At 45.4% G+C, this 20,070-nt stretch overlaps 2 protein-coding genes across 2 annotated transcripts; one reads left to right on the forward strand and one right to left on the reverse strand.

Moving 5' to 3' along the window:
* Positions 1 to 9,153: 9,153 nt before the first annotated feature.
* On the forward strand, positions 9,154 to 10,833 carry LOC147078792 (uncharacterized). Its single transcript, XM_085955102.1, has one exon. It carries the CDS (start codon positions 9,154 to 9,156, stop codon positions 10,831 to 10,833), a length of 1,680 nt encoding a protein of 559 aa, XP_085811228.1.
* A 2,330-nt stretch (positions 10,834 to 13,163) lies between these two features.
* LOC147078793 (uncharacterized) lies at positions 13,164 to 14,033 on the reverse strand. The gene has a single exon (XM_085955109.1). It carries the CDS (start codon positions 14,031 to 14,033, stop codon positions 13,164 to 13,166), a length of 870 nt encoding a protein of 289 aa, XP_085811235.1.
* Positions 14,034 to 20,070: the final 6,037 nt, after the last annotated feature.

The raw sequence follows: 20,070 nt of genomic DNA on the forward strand, positions 1-20,070 counted from the left end.
GAAATAAAGTAGAGTAAATTTAACCCGATTTAATTAGAAGATATCTCTATTAGAAAGTTACCAGGAACGGGAGATATACGTAAATTTATCCCGTGAGAGAAAGATATACATCTGCTATCCCTTACGGACTGTTTCCTGTTAAACCTCCATCCCGAGGGTATAAAAGGTGACATCCTTTTTCCGTAAATTCATTAGTTTCTACACTTCTCACCAGCGATCTCCTACTAAGCAGCAGTCCTTCCGCGGATACGAGATACGGTTCTCAGTAACATTCGTGAAATTTACCTACAATAAGTCCCCATCGACGGGCAAAAAGTAACGCGAATATCTCGTATCTGCCGGTCGTGACGTGTGCCGCAAAACGTAGCGCGAATAACACGTATCTGTCGGTAGTGACGTCGACCGCTAAAACGTAGCTCGAATACCACGTATCTGTCGATAGTAACGCGCTCGCGGAGTAATTTCATTTTTCATTACTCATCATACGAGGTGACGTAATCGGGATAAATTACGTGATCGGATTTGTTTTATAAAAACAAATTAATAAACTCAGTTTGTAATAATAAATTTTACAAATCTTTTTTCGGAATTATAAAATAAATTTTTGAAACTTTATTAAGTAAACATAATTATAAAATAAACTTTTGTAAACAAATTCATAAACATAAAAACAAATTTTAGTAAATAAATTTGTAAACATTAAGCAAACCTTCTGTAAACAAGTTTGTAATCACAAATAAATATTTGTAAATACACTGTGAATATAAATAAACTTTATAAACAACAATAAAATAATTCTATTCTTTTTTATAAACCTAATACTGTGTGACCAAAGAATAATTTATATTTTCTTTCTTATGGGAAAATATTTCATGAATTAAAAATATCCAAAGAATATCTGCGTATACATTCTCTGAATTAGGTGTGACTTTTCGGGAATTTGTGAAAGATTTCACAGAGATCCTATAGTGAACAAATAAATAGTTTGCTGATACTTTAATGAGATTTAATTACGGGAACAATGACAGTTAACCTTATTGTGTGACCGTGAACTCTAGTACCTGAATAAATTCGGTACCACACCAGCTGAGAGTTTTATTCGGGAATTCAAAAGTTGTGATACTACAAAGGAGATCCACCTCTCCTAATTCATCACTAGTCTCCTCAGTGACGGCCCGGTAGCATTATTGAGCTAGCCGTGAGCCGGGTCATGTCACTAACCTAACCTAACCTAACCTAACCTAACCTAACCTAACCTAACCTAACCTAACCTAACCTAACCTAACCTAACCTAACCTAACCTAACCTAACCTAACCTAACCTAACCTAACCTAACCTAACCTAACCTAACCTAACCTAACCTAACCTAACCTAACCGACGGCCCCAGATTTTGCCAAATTTCCGCTCAGTTTTGCCAAGAGGAAAATAAAAAGCAGGACCCTTCAACTCTGGAATGATCGATATTTGAAAGAAACGACAGGAAATATTACTAAAATGTTTTTCCCAACAATTTTCCATGCCTTTGATTTCAGGAGAATGCAGGAAGTTGGCTTTGAACTCACACAATTCCTCACGGGTCACGGTGGGTTCATGAGCTACCTGCATCGATTTAAGCTCTCCGAGATCGACAGCTGCCCGTGTGATGATATGACCCCTCAAGATGTCCCTCATCTTTTTATGCATTGCCCCATTTTCAGCTTCCAAAGACAGCAGCTGGAGGCGCGATGCAGGAGTCTAGATGAGGACCTATGCGACATCGGATCCGTGATAGTTCACAAGGAACTATCACGAAAGGTAGTATCATACATGATTAAAATAGTGCAGGATATTGGCAAAATAAACGAAGCCAGGACACAAAATGCCGAACACTCTTCAAGTGAAACGGAAGGCCTGGTGATTTCTGTCAGCAGTCCGTCTTCTCCTGAAGAGTTTTCTGTGGTTTCCTCTTCACAAGAGCAAATGCGGAGAAGTTCCTGTTAAGACCCACAGTAGAATATCCCTCCTGATCCCAACACTATATAGTTAACACTATAGACTAATAAATAAAGAAAACTCCAATTGAAGATCTACAAACCTTGTACATAATAAGCAAGGTCAATAATAAATGCAACTCCCATATAAAAAAAAAAAAAAAAAACCTAACCTAACCTAACCTAACCTAACCTAACCCAGTTGCTTTTTTTATCTTGCAGGGAACCACACGCATGTTTGCCTTCTCTCCATTAAAAAATCCATATCTCGAAAACTACGTTGTTTTTACAAATTCTTTTTGCCGTAAAGTGAAAATACAAGTGTAATATATATGTGTGAGTGTTATTTTTAAATTATCCTGAGGGATTCCTAGGATATTAAGTTTTGTGTGTTAACCACGTGTTCGGCATTGCCGAAAGTGAGGTTATGTGTACAATTTAAAGTGTCAAATATTCTTGTGACAATTTGTTTATTTCGTTTCTTACTATTACCTATCAACTCTTTTACATACCGATTTTTTTTTTTTAATACCTACTTTTAGTCTTAGTTTAACATTGACAGTGATCGGACGTGCTCCCGGCGATAGTGTGCTGGAAAACTCCGGAAAACTCATTCCGAAGTCCGTACACCTACAATGTCGGAAAAGCTCGGAAAAATCCAGTGAAATCCGGAAAACTCCCGGAAAAATCTTTTGTGTTCAAGATTTAATTTTCTTCGAAAACTTGCCCGTGCGTCGAAGTCTCTTGCCGGATTCTCAAGCTCATACTCTTGGACTGGTCCCAGCAGATTGAGTAGGCGGAAAATTCCGGAAAAATTCTTGCCGAAGTCCGAGCACCTACAATGTCGGAAAAGCTCGGAAAAATCCAGTAAAATCCGGAAAACTCTTGGAAAACTTCTTTCAGGTTGTTTTCGGATTTATCCCGCGCGTTGAGATCTCTTTCGATATTGACGCTTGACCGAGCGTTGATGTCCCCGGCTACGACTGCGTAGACCGTAGAGCAACATTGTTATTGAGTGTACGTCGTCCTTCATCGTCGGCCCTTTGATTTGGAGACGATTCATATTCCATCCCTTCCGCTCTCTGAGTATTCCTTACCCAGGGCAGCGACTCGGGTGTCACTCCATATCACCCGCGCGACTGAATAGTGGAGAGGTATTTCCCCGATTGCAGTCAACTGGTCGCTTACACGGCATAGTGGGCTGCAAAAGGGTGTGACAGCGCTAGCAGCTGGGTTCCGTCCGAAGGGTAACCAGTCCCTTGTTCGGTGATTCGGCGTTGGTGCATACCGGCTCCGCTGCGCACGACCTTTCTTCTGAGTCTGGTTGTCCGCTACAGTTTAAGACTGGTGCGGATCATCCGGAGTCAGACAGACTCAGTTCAACAGTCTCACGCACTCGGTTGACCGAAGTTCGTTGACGACGTTCACTTTCACGAAGGGGAGTTGAACTTCCATCAATTCCCCTTCCTTAGACATGCCCAATGTGCTGAGGTCGCCGCCGTCGACGCCGTCTGGCGACGATGCCAGGCCCTCAGAGAGATCACGATCGAGCCCGAACCTGACTGAGACTGGGAGAACTTTGCGCGCAGCGATCGTGGGAACGGAGAAGAAGACCGGAACTTTAGACGTCCAACCCAAGCCACCATCCAAACCCGTCACTATTCCCACCTCAACTGGAACAACAAAACCAGCCAAGTCTACAACAAAGATCACTACCAGGCAGACAAGGAAGGCGGTGGAGAAGGATCTCACTTCGGCATCTCCTGAGATGGCTGCTAAGAAGACCGCTCACACCCAGACGACACAACCGATCCAGGACGTTACCCCGACACAGCATGTTTCCCAGCCTGAATCCGCGTCCTTAAAAACTAACACTGTAGACTCTCTTTCTTTACAGGTAATAAATTTATCAACTAAAGGCCTGCGCATGGTAGACCCCTTAAAGGGGAATATCACGAAAGAGACCAGAGAAGGATTGATGTCCATATTCACGGACATCATCGACCTGGCCGCAGAGTTGACAAAAAAATGCCAGTCACAGGAAACCACGTTCCTGAAGGAGAAAATAGCGCTAATCCAAAAGAGCGCTATGATCAACCCTCCCTCAACAGCCGGACCTACCTCATTCAGCTATGCTTCGGTGGCAGCGTCGGGTTCTTCCCATGCTGTAATCGTCAGTGCAGCTGACAAAACCAAAACTACCTCCGACATTAAAGCAGCCTTAAGGCAAGATTTGAGGCCCTCTGAACTGAAAGTTGGAGTCAGCGGACTCATAGCCGCCAAGGACAACAAAGTCATCATCAAATGCCTGACCTCCAACGACGCCGACAGAATCAGAGCCGCTCTTCCAAGGCTGACCAAAGGAAACTTGGTCGCTAAAGAAGGCAAACGGCTAGCGCCAACTGTTGTTCTCAAAGGAATCGAAAAAGAAACCAAAGATGATGAGATTGTGGAATATATTCTCCAGCAGAATGACTCTATTTTTGAAGCCGTCGGCCAGGACAAAGAAGCCATTAAGCTACAAAGGACTTTCCGGAACAGAAACAGCGACCGCCTAAGAAATGCCGTATTAACCGTCAACAGCGACGTCCGAGAAGCCATGATCAGCCAGGGAAGGATAAGCATCGGATACCAGCGAGTGCAGGTAGAGGATAGCTGCCCCATCATGCAATGTTACAAGTGCATGGGATTTGGACATTCATTAGCCAGGTGCATGGAGAGCAAGGATCGTTGTTTACACTGCGCTGGCGAGCACAAATCCATGTCTTGCACGAAGAAGGAGCAAGAAGAGGAACACCACTGCTGGAATTGTATTAAAATGGCCAAAGGTAAGACCGAGGTGTCAAAACACAGAGCCAACGATAAGAATTGTCCTTATCGAATTAAAATGATGATACGAACCATGGAAAGAGTCAACTATGGCTAACTCCATCAGTCCAAATACCACCGGGACCCAATTAAATACCACAGGCACCACAAAAGTAATTCAGTGGAATTTGGGCCGCTGCAAAGCGGCACAAGAAGAAGCACTGGCCAATAAGAGGGGCGCGGATATATTGCTGCTACAGGAACCTTACACTGGCAATACCGGCAGAATCAATGCTCCGGGGGTCACTGTTTATCAATCAGTGACTTCCAAGGAGCGGGTCTGCAAAGCGGCAATAATTATCTGCAACTCCACGATAAATGGCATAATGCTGAGCAAATTCAGTGACTCAAATACCACACTTGTAAGAATTACCACAGAAGCTGGACCTCTTGTTATTGGATCTATGTACGTGGAGCCAAACGCCGACATTGCCCCAACATTGGGAAAACTCACACTGCTTGGAGATGTTCCAATCCTCATAGGGAGTGACCTTAACGCAAAAAATGTGTGGTGGGGAGCGCGAAGACCGATAGAAGGGGCGAAGAAGTCGCAGATTTTCTTTCAGAACTCAATCTGAACATTCTCAATGAAGGAAATCGACCCACCTTCGAAACCTATCGTGACAACCGTCACATCACAAGCGTTATAGACATGACATTCTGCTCTTCAAGTTTTCTGGACACTGTTCACAGGTGGAGAGTAGAATCAAATGATAACCAACTCAGCGACCATAATCCTATTTCTTTCGAAATTTCCACAAAGATTTGGAATCCCACAGATCCGAAAACTGCCCTTTATAATACAAAAAAAGCGAACTGGGAAAAATTTTCGAAAGATATTAAAAACAAACTGACGGATATACACGCTTCTGAAAACTATTTTTCTGAAGTGAGCAACTTGCTTGTGTTGGAAAAGAAAATAAACACATTGATGGACATCTTGGGAGAATCGTGCAAATCAAGTATACCAATCAGGAAACCTTTCAAAAGACAGCCCTGTCCTTGGTGGAACGATGAACTCGATAAGCTCAAGAAAGACGCAATCAAATGTAAGCACAGACTTCAGAATTCAGGAAGACTCCGAAGAGAGACCAAAACGCTTCCGGAATATCTTGAAGCGAAACAAACTTATAAAGATGCAATTGCGAAAACCAAAATCGAGTCTTGGAAAAATTACTGCGCATCACAGACGAAAGAAACCGCTTGGTCAGCAATTCACAGAGTTCTGGTAAACCGAAGAAAGACCACTCCACCAGCGACGCTCAAAGATGGCGACGAGTATTTAGCTTCGGCTGAAGAATCCGCTCAGCGCTTATTGGATAAGTTTTTCCCGGACGACACCATACAAAACGAAACCAACGAACAGATTAACATCAGACGTATGGCGGAAATTCTACCCTACACCCCAAACGACCCAATATTCACTGAAGAAGAGATCGAGGATATAGTTTCAAACATAAGTCCACATAAGGCACCCGGAGAAGATCACTTCACCGCCGACATTTGCCTTCATTTCTTCAACGTGGATAGGTCATTAGTATTGGGTATGTATAACGCATGTCTCAGAGTGAGCCACTTTCCAGCTCAATGGAAAATAGCGAGGGTTGTTGTCATTCCCAAGCCGGGAAAAGACGACCTTCAAGACATCAAGTCCTACAGACCGATCGGCCTCATTTCAGTATTTGGAAAAGTACTGGAAAAGCTGATGATAAATCGGATAAACTGGCATTTTCATCGAAAAGGTAAGTTGAGTCAAAAGCAATATGGTTTTACGCCCCAGAAATCAACAGAAGACGCTCTGAACGCTTCAGTCAACGAAATCAGGACTGCGCTGCAAGACAAGAAGATGATCATAGCAATCTCGTTCGACATCAGAGGAGCCTTTGATAATGCTTGGTGGCCATTTCTAATGTGCCAGCTGAGAAGCAAGAAGTGCCCTCGGAACTTGTTTACGCTAGTGAAGAGCTATCATCAACAAAGGAAAGTCATACTGTCACATTTTGATGCCACGCTCCAGAAGGTTACGACAAAAGGATGCGTTCAGGGATCATCTTGCGGACCGAGCTTTTGGAATTACATCTTAGATGATGTACTTCAGGAGGACTTGGGCCCTGGAGCTGAACTGAGAGCATTTGCGGATGACCTGCTATTGATTGCTACAGCCAACAATACGACAGAGCTTGAAAATATGACTGACAAGGCGTTGAAATTCATCACATCATGGGGCTCTAAAGCCAAACTACACTTTGCAGAAGACAAAACCAACGCGATGTATATTACCAGAAAAAAGGACCGACAGCCAAACATTTACATGAACGGAGTTCAACTTAAATACGTGGATCACTTTAAGGTTCTCGGTCTCACCATAGATCGCCACCTTAACTGGTCCAAACACGTCGACAACATTTGTAAAAAGGCCGCAAGCATCACGAACAAATTGATCAGAGCCGCCAAACCCACATGGGGTGCGTCGCCGGGGGTTATGCAGCAAATATATTTAGGTGCTGTCGAGCCTCTGATAACGTACGCTTCCAGCGTGTGGGCGGACGCGGTAAAGAAAAAAGTCAACCGTAAGAAACTGAACTCCATTCAAAGACAAATTGCCATTAGATCTTGCAAAGGATACAGAACGATCTCTCTAGTTTCTGCTCAGGTCTTGAGCGGCTTCATGCCACTTGACCTGAGGATCAAGCAGCTTGCAGAAGCATATGAGGTAAAGAAGACTCTCACCCTGCAGGACTTGCCGCAAGACAGAGTCTACCAGGGAACCGGAGACTTTTTCTCACTCCCTCATCCCTCGGAACGCAACCGCATTGACCATGGATACTATGGTCAGACTCTGCATGAGGCAACGCAGAATGAGCTGAGAATCTTCACTGATGGCAGTCTCTTGAACGGCAAAGTGGGTGCAGCATTTGTACCTTACGATGGCGTGAGAGAGTTGCCGTCGAGAAAGATCAAACTCGACGACGTCTGCTCAGTGTTTCAGGCGGAACTCCTGGCGATCCGAGAAGCTTTGAGCTACGTTCTGAAGAAATCACCAAACAGATGGAAACAAATAACGATCTTGACAGACTGCAAATCAGGCGTCCATGCAATAACGGACCGAAATTCGGTCAATCCTATTGGCATGGACATTAAAACTGATATCCAGGAACTACGATGCAGAAAACAGAACGTGCACATCGGCTGGATAAGGGGTCACTGCGGAATCCTAGGAAATGAAAAGGCGGACGAAAAGGCTCGAGAGGCTACTCTTAAAAAGACGGCCCCAGATTTTGCCAAATTTCCGCTCAGTTTTGCCAAGAGGAAAATAAAAAGCAGGACCCTTCAACTCTGGAATGATCGATATTTGAAAGAAACGACAGGAAATATTACTAAAATGTTTTTCCCAACAATTTTCCATGCCTTTGATTTCAGGAGAATGCAGGAAGTTGGCTTTGAACTCACACAATTCCTCACGGGTCACGGTGGGTTCATGAGCTACCTGCATCGATTTAAGCTCTCCGAGATCGACAGCTGCCCGTGTGATGATATGACCCCTCAAGATGTCCCTCATCTTTTTATGCATTGCCCCATTTTCAGCTTCCAAAGACAGCAGCTGGAGGCGCGATGCAGGAGTCTAGATGAGGACCTATGCGACATCGGATCCGTGATAGTTCACAAGGAACTATCACGAAAGGTAGTATCATACATGATTAAAATAGTGCAGGATATTGGCAAAATAAACGAAGCCAGGACACAAAATGCCGAACACTCTTCAAGTGAAACGGAAGGCCTGGTGATTTCTGTCAGCAGTCCGTCTTCTCCTGAAGAGTTTTCTGTGGTTTCCTCTTCACAAGAGCAAATGCGGAGAAGTTCCTGTTAAGACCCACAGTAGAATATCCCTCCTGATCCCAACACTATATAGTTAAAAAATAAAGGCTTATAAATAAAGAAAACTCCAATTGAAGATCTACAAACCTTGTACATAATAAGCAAGGTCAATAATAAATGCAACTCCCATATAAAAAAAAAAAAAAAAAACCTAACCTAACCTAACCTAACCTAACCTAACCTAACCTAACCTAACCTAACCTAACCTAACCTAACCTAACCTAACCTAACCTAACCTAACCTAACCTAACCTAACCTAACCTAACCTAACCTAACCTAACCTAACCTAACCTAACCTAACCTAACCTAACCTAACCTAACCTAACCATCTTAGATGATGTACTTCAGGAGGACTTGGGCCCTGGAGCTGAACTGAGAGCATTTGCGGATGACCTGCTATTGATTGCTACAGCCAACAATACGACAGAGCTTGAAAATATGACTGACAAGGCGTTGAAATTCATCACATCATGGGGTTCTAAAGCCAAACTACACTTTGCAGAAGACAAAACAAACGCAATGTATATTACCAGAAAAAAGGACCGACAGCCAAACATTTACATGAACGGAGTTCAACTTAAATACGTGGATCACTTTAAGGTTCTCGGTCTCACCATAGATCGCCACCTTAACTGGTCCAAACACGTCGACAACATTTGTAAAAAGGCCGCAAGCATCACGAACAAATTGATCAGAGCCGCCAAACCCACATGGGGTGCGTCGCCGGGGGTTATGCAGCAAATATATTTAGGTGCTGTCGAGCCTCTGATAACGTACGCTTCCAGCGTGTGGGCGGACGCGGTAAAGAAAAAAGTCAACCGTAAGAAACTGAACTCCATTCAAAGACAAATTGCCATTAGATCTTGCAAAGGATACAGAACGATCTCTCTAGTTTCTGCTCAGGTCTTGAGCGGCTTCATGCCACTTGACCTGAGGATCAAGCAGCTTGCAGAAGCATATGAGGTAAAGAAGACTCTCACCCTGCAGGACTTGCCGCAAGACAGAGTCTACCAGGGAACCGGAGACTTTTTCTCACTCCCTCATCCCTCGGAACGCAACCGCATTGACCATGGATACTATGGTCAGACTCTGCCTGAGGCAACGCAGAATGAGCTGAGAATCTTCACTGATGGCAGTCTCTTGAACGGCAAAGTGGGTGCAGCATTTGTACCTTACGATGGCGTGAGAGAGTTGCCGTCGAGAAAGATCAAACTCGACGACGTCTGCTCAGTGTTTCAGGCGGAACTCCTGGCGATCCGAGAAGCTTTGAGCTACGTTCTGAAGAAATCACCAAACAGATGGAAACAAATAACGATCTTGACAGACTGCAAATCAGGCGTCCATGCAATAACGGACCGAAATTTGGTCAATCCTATTGTCATGGACATTAAAACTGATATCCAGGAACTACGATGCAGAAAACAGAACGTGCACATCGGCTGGATAAGGGGTCACTGCGGAATCCTAGGAAATGAAAAAGCGGACGAAAAGGCTCGAGAGGCTACTCTTAAAAAGACGGCCCCAGATTTTGCCAAATTTCCGCTCAGTTTTGCCAAGAGGAAAATAAAAAGCAGGACCCTTCAACTCTGGAATGATCGATATTTGAAAGAAACGACAGGAAATATTACTAAAATGTTTTTCCCAACAATTTTCCATGCCTTTGATTTCAGGAGAATGCAGGAAGTTGGCTTTGAACTCACACAATTCCTCACGGGTCACGGTGGGTTCATGAGCTACCTGCATCGATTTAAGCTCTCCGAGATCGACAGCTGCCCGTGTGATGATATGACCCCTCAAGATGTCCCTCATCTTTTTATGCATTGCCCCATTTTCAGCTTCCAAAGACAGCAGCTGGAGGCGCGATGCAGGAGTCTAGATGAGGACCTATGCGACATCGGATCCGTGATAGTTCACAAGGAACTATCACGAAAGGTAGTATCATACATGATTAAAATAGTGCAGGATATTGGCAAAATAAACGAAGCCAGGACACAAAATGCCGAACACTCTTCAAGTGAAACGGAAGGCCTGGTGATTTCTGTCAACAGTCCGTCTTCTCCTGAAGAGTTTTCTGTGGTTTCCTCTTCACAAGAGCAAATGCGGAGAAGTTCCTGTTAAGACCCACAGTAGTATATCTCTCCTGATCCCAACACTATATAGTTAACACTATAGACTAATAAATAAAGAAAACTCCAATTGAAGATCTACAAACCTTGTACATAATAAGCAAGGTCAATAATAAATGCAACTCCCATATAAAAAAAAAAAAAAAAAAAAAAAAAAACCTAACCTAACCTAACCTAACCTAACCTAACCTAACCTAACCTAACCTAACCTAACCTAACCTTTTTTTTTTTTTTTTCGGCGGGGGGAAATCTTCTTAAGACACCACCAGCAGTCAGCGGCGACTGACTGATGGTAGTGTGGGATTCTGACCATGCAGTTGTGCTTTCCAGCATTGAGGAAACCATGTTCGTCAGCGACATTGCTTCCTCGCTGACAATCCCTTTCAGGGTGTTTCTGGCTTCCTCCCAAGCTGGGCAGTCAAACAGCGTGTGCGCAGGGTTATCGTCATGGCCTCCACAGTGATGGCATTCGCGGGTCACTTCTTTCCCTATCCTGTGAAGGTAGTTGGAGAAGCATCCATGACCAGTGAGCATTTGGGTCAGGTGGTAGTTCAGCTCGCCGTGTTTCCTTTTGCATTACGCGTTTAAGTTTCCGACGAGCTGATGTGTCCATCTGCCCTTTGTGGAGGCATCCCACCTTTCTTTCCATTTTTGCATGGTCAGCTCTTTAGCGTCGACTTTTTTTTGACCATTGTACACTGCTTGCCTTTCTTTGGTAAGCAGGTCTATGTGCGGGGTGGCAGTCAACACGAGGATGGCGTCCTCCGACACCGTGCGGTATGCCGAAGCGACTCTGAGTGCACTTCTTCTTTGCACCCTTGCCAGAGTTAGCCTCGTGCTCTCTTTTTTCGTGGCATCGGCCCATATTGGGGCGCCGTATAGGAGGATGGAGTGGACCACTTCGGAGTAGAGTTTCCGTCTCTTTTGTTTTGGTCCACCGATGTTGGGCATCAGCCTGGCAAGGTCTTCTGCAATTCTCGTTGCCTTGGATGCCGCCTTTTCTGCGTGCTCTGCAAATCGCAGCTTGTCGTCGATCTGTACTCTGAGGTACCGTAATGATCTGGAGAACGGCACCTCGAAGCCGTCGACCTCAAGATTTGGCGGCGCCAGCTTTCTGCGCCTTGTGAAAAAGACGGCTTCTGTTTTATGGACAGCGAGTTCGAGCCCTCTGCTGTCAAGCCATCTTCTGACTTTTCTTATAGTCTTCTCTGCAGCAAAGCGTAGTAGCTGGGTTGTTTTAGCTGTGACGAGGACGGCCACGTCATCGGCGAAGGCAACCAGAGTCGCTTCTTCGGGCAAGGGGATTTTAAGAAGGCCATCGTACATAACATTCCACAGAGCTGGCCCAAGGACTGAGCCCTATGGAACACCCGCCGAAACGTTACGTTGGCACTTCTTGCCCGTGCACTCGTACTCGAGTACTCGCTCCGTGAAGTAGCTCTCGACGAGCCTGACGATGTGCACTGGTGCGCCGATTTCGACAAGCGCGTTGAGGGTTTGTTCCCATTTTGCCGTGTTGAAGGCGTTTTTGACGTCCAGTGCAATCAACACGACGTGCTTACTTGCCTTGACACTTCCTTGCCAGGCAAGTCGGATCGTCGCTACTACCTTCGCTATTGCATCGATGGTAGATCGACGAGGACGGAAACCGTGCTGGTTGTGTGACAGTCCTTTGTCTTCATCCTCCAATGACACCTGGAGTCGCTGTAGGATTAGTCTTTCTGACAGCTTTCCGGCTCCATCGAGCATGCAGAGTGGTCGGTACGAAGATGGGCCAGGTGGCGTCCCCTTGCCCTTTGGTATGAGAACTAGTTTTTGCCTCTTCCAGGGCGAAGCGAAAATTCCTTCTCGCAGACATGTGTTAAAAACCGCCAGCAGCAGCTCAGGGTCAGTCAATGCGATTCGTTTGATAACCGCGTTTGGAATGCAGTCTGGTCCTGGTGCCTTTGCGGTTTTTATGCGCTTGGCAGCCATGAGCAGTTCTGCTTCGGAGAATGGGCTGATCACCTCGTCCATCGCAGCACAGGAACTTTCTCTGGGCTGGTGCTTTGGAAAAAGGGTGCTTATTACTGACTCCAAATTGCCCGGACCCTGGAGGTAGGGATCTACGACTGCAGTCCGGAGCCTCTTTCTTACAATTTTGTAGGGCATGCCCCAGGGATCTTCATTGACTGAACTGCACAGCTCGGCCCAGCATCTTGCCTTGCTCTCTTTGATGGCTCTCCGTAGCGCCTTCCTGTGGTCTTGGTGATTCCGTTGGAGGTCGTCATTGCTAGGTCTCCGTTGAGCCCGGCGTCTGGAGGAAGGGCATTCGCGGCGGAGCTAAGCAATGTCTTCGTTCCACCAGTAGACTGGCCGTCGCTGGTTTTGGCTGCTACGTCTGGGCATTGAAGCGTCACAACTGTGTTGCAGAAGGTCATTCAGAGCGCTGGTAATTTCCTCAGCACTAGCACTCTGTGATTTGCTTAGCACCGCACTCCTTCTTTCAGCAACGGCCTCATCAAGTGCCGTCGGGCTGAGCTTTCGGACCCCCCAACCGGTATTTGCGAGATTCGGTTGGAGTCTGGTGAAGCACGCTTCTAGATCAAAACTGATATAGCGGTGATCGCTGTGGGAGTATGCGTCTAGGATTTGCCAATTTCTGATTCCCCCCACGACCGATTCGTCCGCAAACGTGGCATCAATGACCGAACCGTTACTACCTCGGACGAAGGTGTGACGACTACCAATGTTAGCCGCATGTAAATGCAAGTGAGACACCATCTCAGAGAGCAAGACTCCTCTTCTGTCTGTTGTCGATGAGCCCCATTCTGGAGCTTTTGCATTGAAGTCTCCGGCAAGGATTACAGGTAAGATTGACGTTTTCACGTCATCTTCGAGGCGTCTGAGGTCATTTGCGAAGGCGTCTATGGGAGAATTGGGAGAGAAATAGCAGCTATAAAGTCTAAGCTTTTCGATCTCTACCCATGTCCAGCCGCCTCCGTTATCACAACCGACGCCTGTGATGCGTAAGTGAGTAGTCGGCACGTAGATTGCAGACCTTGAACCTGAGCCTGAGTACCACCGGTTTGGGGCATTGCGATGCTGCTCAGAAATTATCACGAAGTCTGCTCGCCGCTCCTCAGCTATCTGCACCATCAGGTCCTGGGCAGCCTGGCAACCATTCAGGTTAATTTGGAGGACTCGGATCATTTTTTCTTTTTCTTGTTCTCTAATGCAGCTCTGAGGGCTGCGCAGTTTCTGCTCCCTGTCTGGTGATCGCAGCTCTTTTTGAGGTTGGCGCATGCCCTGCAATTGGGCTTGTTTGTGTAGGCGGCGGCTTTGTGGCCTTCCGTCCCGCAGCGATTGCACTCCTTGCTTCTGTCTTCAGGGCTTGTACAATCCGCTGCAAGGTGCCCAAATCCATGACATTTGAAACACCTTGGGAGGTGAGCCCGAGGTCTTAGTCGGCAGTTCACCCAGCCGATCCGTATTTTCCCTCCCTTGATAAGGTCTGCGGACGCATCTCTAGGTAGTCTGACGACTGCCAACTGGGTGCCACTAAAGGCAGGCCTAAGAGAGATGACTTTTGCATCCTTTGCCATTTGGGGGGACGCAGCCGTCAAAGCTTCCATCAGCTCGATGGTATCAGTTGCTCCGTCGATATCACGAATTTCGACAGTGACGCTGAGGGTAAGCTTTCTCACCTGAGCTCCTTCTCCCAGCGCCTTGGTGATCGCGTTTGCGAGCTCTTCAGTTTGGCTTGTGCCTCTTTTCATTTGCAGGAGCAAGTCTCCACTCCTGGTTTGTCGAATTCCTGCTACCTCGAGATTCGGGAGAACGACGTTCTTCCTGATGCGCCTGAGAGTCTCCGCGTAGGAGGCGTTGCTCTCAGCTTTGACTTCAATTGCGTCGTTTCTGGGTCCAGGAAGTTGTCTTGTCTTCTCTTTTCTTGGATTTTCTTCTTTTCCTTTCTGGGACTTTTCTTCTTTTCCGTTCTTGTTTTTAGAGTCTTCTTTTATTTTTGGGCCATTTGGTGATTTCCTCTTTGGTATGGATTCTTTTTTTCCCTCCTTGGCCTTTTCTGCTTTGGCCGTTCTCTTGGAAGTGACCTTGCGCCACATTTCCTCTTCTTTTGGAGACCCAGCTTCCGTGAGTGATGAAGTCTGGGTAGCCTTGGTTTTTAGCTTCGACCTAGTCTCAACCACGTCTTGGCAGGTGCCCGTGTCATGCTTGCGGAGGTCAGCCAATATCAATACCGCATTGGTGATCACCGCTAGTCCCTCCTTTATCGGGGCGTGGACGTTGGTTTTTTCCTTGATGTACGCCATCAAGGACGTGACCTTTGCCTCCAGCAAGTCCACCGTCTCCCACATCTTCGTTGTATTTGTTTTTGTTTTATAAGTGTCCATAGTTGATCCCACGAGTGGCAAGGGAAGAGAAGTCCATCCGACCAGAGCCCCGCATAGCCGGATAAGCCAGAATGCTCAGAGGGGTTGGCAGGTACCTCTGAGGGATCGTTTGCAACTTGTTATTTTGCGTCTACAGGCCACTCATCCATCAGCACGATGCCTTACACTATATCTTGGGTTAAAGACGTTGTTTGTTCTTAGTAAGCTGCCGAGGCAGCGGGAGCCCCCCTACCACGACAAGGTGACAGACGCAGAGAGGAACCTAACCTAACCTAACCTAACCTAACCTAACCCACAACTCTAGGCACTATTGTACCGATCGCACGCGTCTATGAAGTGTCTTATAAAACAATTTTTTTAAGTGGGAAAAAAGTCTTCACTGAGCACGCAAAGTTTAATAATTATAATAAAACTACACAATACGTTCGTGGTAGTGAAATTTTTTGCCACCGGGGTGTAACAACACAATTACTAAATACAACATATTACAAAATACACTACACAGAACTACCCCACCCAGGCACCAGACACCTTAAAAACATAGAACACACAGAAACCACCGACCACAGCGCACTCACTGAACACAACGCAACGGGTTTGGAGATCTACACAGACGGCAGCCGCATCGATGAAAAAGTAGGGGCAGCCTTTGTCGTTTACAAAGGTGGAGCATTTATTACAAAACGAAAGTTAAGGCTTGAAAGCTACTGCTCTGTTTTTCAGGCAGAAATGCTAGCCATCAGAGAATCCCTCGATTGGACACTGGTTAATTTCAGCAAACATCACCCCACCAAGGTGATCATATACTCTGACAGCCAATCCAGTCTTGTAGCTCTCCAAAACCCTTTATCGACACACCCACTCGTAAGAGCCAGCCTGACATTATGCTCACTCCTGAGAAACATAAACATTACCCCTAGGTTCATCTGGATAAGGAGTCACATTGGCATAGCCGGAAACGAAGAGGCAGACAAATACGCAAAACAAGCCACCACAGACAAAAGACCCACCACTTACACAAAATTCCCTCTCACGTTCGCAAAGAGAAAATTAGAAGATGACACCACATATCTATGGAACAAAAGATACACTGAATCCACCACTGGATCGACAACAAAAATATTCATACCAGACATAAACTCAGGAAAACACTTCACACACAACACCACACTCAATCATGAACTCACACAAATGCTGACGGGCCACGGGGCAATGAGAGCCTACCTGAAAAGGTTTAAACTGAGAGCCGACGATCACTGTCCATGCGATGGAGTCGTGTCTCAGACAGTCAAACACATATTGGCCGATTGTCTTATACTTGAGAAAGAAAGGTGGACCCTCGGGGTACAGTGCCACCAGCTAAACATCACAATAGACTTATCAAAACCAGACAAAATACTCAACAACAAAACAACACGAAAACTATTCACTGAATACCTAACAAAAACGATCAAAAAAATAAAGACAGCAAACGGAGGGACATAAACACAAACACAACACAACACAGAAGGCACACACCCTCACAGTCTCATATCAATATAATGTATACTATTATTTTACTCTAATATAATAACTAAAATTATTTCTGTGCTTTTTATATCATTAATTAACACATCTTTATTATTATTAATATTTTATATATCTCTGTATTTTTATCTCATTACTTTAACACAAATTTTTATATATGCTTTTCTTTTCTTTTATAATTTATACTTTAATATGTTATATATCTCTGTACTTTTTTTTTTTTAACTTTTAAATTTAACATATATTTTAATATTCTTTATATTTTATATTTTCTTTATGTTTACAATACTGTGCTTAACTGTAAATTATGTAAATGAAATATGAAAAATGTAATACTTAAGTAATAACCCTTGTACGAAAAAGCAAGGAATTCAATAAACGAATTTAAAAAAAAAAAAAAAACCTAACCTAACCTAACCCAGTTGCTTTTTTTATCTTGCGGGGAACTACACGCATGTTTGCTTTCTCTTCATTAAAAAATCCATATCTCGAAAAATACGTTGTTTTTACAAATTTTTTTGCTGTTAAGTGAAAATACAAGTGTAATATATATGTGTGAGTGTTATCTCTAAAATATCCTGAGGGATTCCTAGGATATTAAGTTTTGTGTGTTAACCACGTGTTCGGCATTGCCGAAAGTGAGGTTATGTGTACATTTTAAAGTGTCAAATATTTTTGTGACAATTTGTTTAATCGGTTTTTTACTATTACCTATCGACTTATTTACATACCGACTTTTTTTTTTTTTATAAAAACCTACTTTTAGTCTTAGTTTAACATTGACAGTGAACGGACGTGCTCCCGGCGATGGTGTGCTGGAAAACTCCGAAAAACTCGTTTCAAAGTTCGAACACCTACAATCTTGGAAAAGCTCGGAAAAAATCCAGTGAAATCCGGAAAACTCCCGGAAAATCCTTTGGCCTTCAAGATTAAGTTTTCTTTCGAAAACTTGTCCGTGCGTTGAAGTCTCTTGCCGGATTCTCAATCTCCTCCTCTCGGACTGGTCCCAGCAGATTGAGTAGGCGGAAAATTCCGGAAAAAATCTTTCCGAAGTCCGAGCACCTACAATGTCGGAAAAGCTCGGAAAAATCCAGTGAAATCTGGAAAACTCTTGGAAAACTTCTTTCGGGTTGCTTTCGGATTTCTCCCGCGCGTTGAGATCTCCTTCGAGCTTGACGCTTGATCGAGCGTTGATATCTCAGGCTACGACTGCGTAGACCGTAGAGCATTATTCAACTGCGGCAGGATATCGATCCTGTTTCTCGGTTCGGATTGATTCGCATTGAGTCTCGAAGCTTGTTATTGAGTGGACGTCATCCTTCATCGTCGTCCCTTTGATTTGGAGACGATTCATATTCTATCCCTTCCGCTCTCTGAGTATTCCTTACCCAGGGCAGCGCCTCGGATGTCAATCCATATCACCCGCGCAACTGGAGAGATCTTACCCCGATTGCGGTCAACTGGTCGCTGACACGGCTTAGTGGGCTGCAAAAGGGAGTGACAGTGCTAGCAGTTGGGTCCCGTCCGAAGGGTAACCAGTCCCTTGTTCGGTGATTCGGCGTTGGTGCATACCGGCTCCGCTGCGCACGACCTTTCTTATGAGTCTGGTTGTCCGCTACAGTTTAAGACTGGTGCGGATCATCCGGAGTCAGACAGACTCAGTTCAACAGTCTCACGCACTCGGTTGACCGAAGTTCGTTGACGACGTTCACTTTCACGAAGGGGAGTTGAACTTCCATCAATTCCCCTTCCTCAGACATGCCCAATGTGCTGAGGTCGCCGCCGTCGACGCCGTCTGGCGACGATGCCAGGCCCTCAGAGAGATCACGATCGAGCCCGAACCTGACTGAGACTGGGAGAACTTTGCGCGCAGCGATCGTGGGAATGGAGAAGAAGACCGGAACTTTAGACGTCCAACCCAAGCCACCATCCAAGCCCGTCACTATTCCCACCTCAACTGGAACAACAAAACCAGCCAAGTCTACAACAAAGATCACTACCAGGCAGACAAGGAAGGCGGTGGAGAAGGATCTCACTTCGGCATCTCCTGAGATGGCTGCTAAGAAGACCGCTCACACTCAGACGACACAACTGATCCAGGACGTTACCCCGACACAGCTTGTTTCCCAGCCTGTACCCGCGTCGTTAAAAACTAACACTGTAGACTCTCTTTCTTTACAGGTTATTAATTTATCAACTTAAGGCCTGCGCATGGTAGACCCCTTAAAGGGGAATATCACGAAAGAGACCAGGAAAGGATTGATGTCCAAATTCACGGATATCATCGACCTGGCCGCCGAGTTAACAAAAAAATGCCAATCACAGGAAACGACGTTCCTGAAGGAGAAAATAGCGCTAATCCAAAAGAGCGCTATGATCAACCCTCCCTCAACAGCCGGACCTACCTCATTCAGCTATGCTTCGGTGGCAGCGTCGGGTTCTTTCCATGCTGTAATCGTCAGTGCAGCTGATAAAACCAAAACTACCTCCGATATTAAAGCAGCCTTAAGGCAAGATTTGAGGCCCTCTGAACTGAAAGTTGGAGTCAGCGGACTCATAGCCGCCAAGGACAACAAAGTAATCATCAAATGCCCGACCTCCAACGACGCCGACAGAATCAGAGCCGCTCTTCCAAGGCTGACCAAAGGAAACTTGGTCGCTAAGGAAGGCAAACGGCTAGCGCCAACCGTCGTTCTCAAAGGAATCGAAAAAGAAACCAAAGACGATGAGATCGTAGAATATATTCTCCAGCAGAATGATTCAATTTTTGAAGCCGTCGGCCATGACAAAGAAGCCATTAAACTACAAAGGACTTTCCGGAACAGAAACAGCGACCGCCTACGAAATGCCGTCTTAATCGTCAACAGCGACGTCCGAGAAGCCATGATCAGCCAGGGAAGGATAAGTATCGGATACCAGCGAGTGCAGGTAGAGGACAGCTGCCCCATTATGCAATGTTACAAGTACATGGGATTTGGACATTCATTAGCCAGGTGCATGGAGAGCAAATATCGTTGTTTACACTGCGCTGGCGAGCACAAATCCATGTCTTGCACGAAGAAGGATCAAGAATACGAACACCACTGCTGGAATTGCATTAAAATGGCCAAAGGTAAGACCGAGGTGTCAAAACACAGAGCCAACGACAAGAATTGTCCTTATTGGATTAAAATGATGATGCGAACCATGGAAAGAGTCAACTATGGCTAACTCCATCGTTCCAAATACCACCGGGACCCAATTCAATACTACAGGCACCACAAAAGTAATTCAGTGGAATTTGGGCCGCTGCAAAGCGGCACAAGAAGAAG

The sequence above is a fragment of the Rhyacophila brunnea genome, unplaced genomic scaffold (genome assembly GCF_057557595.1).
Source record: "Rhyacophila brunnea isolate RB1 unplaced genomic scaffold, BYU_Rbru_1.0 scaffold_10, whole genome shotgun sequence".
In the NCBI taxonomy this organism is placed as follows: domain Eukaryota; kingdom Metazoa; phylum Arthropoda; class Insecta; order Trichoptera; family Rhyacophilidae; genus Rhyacophila; species Rhyacophila brunnea.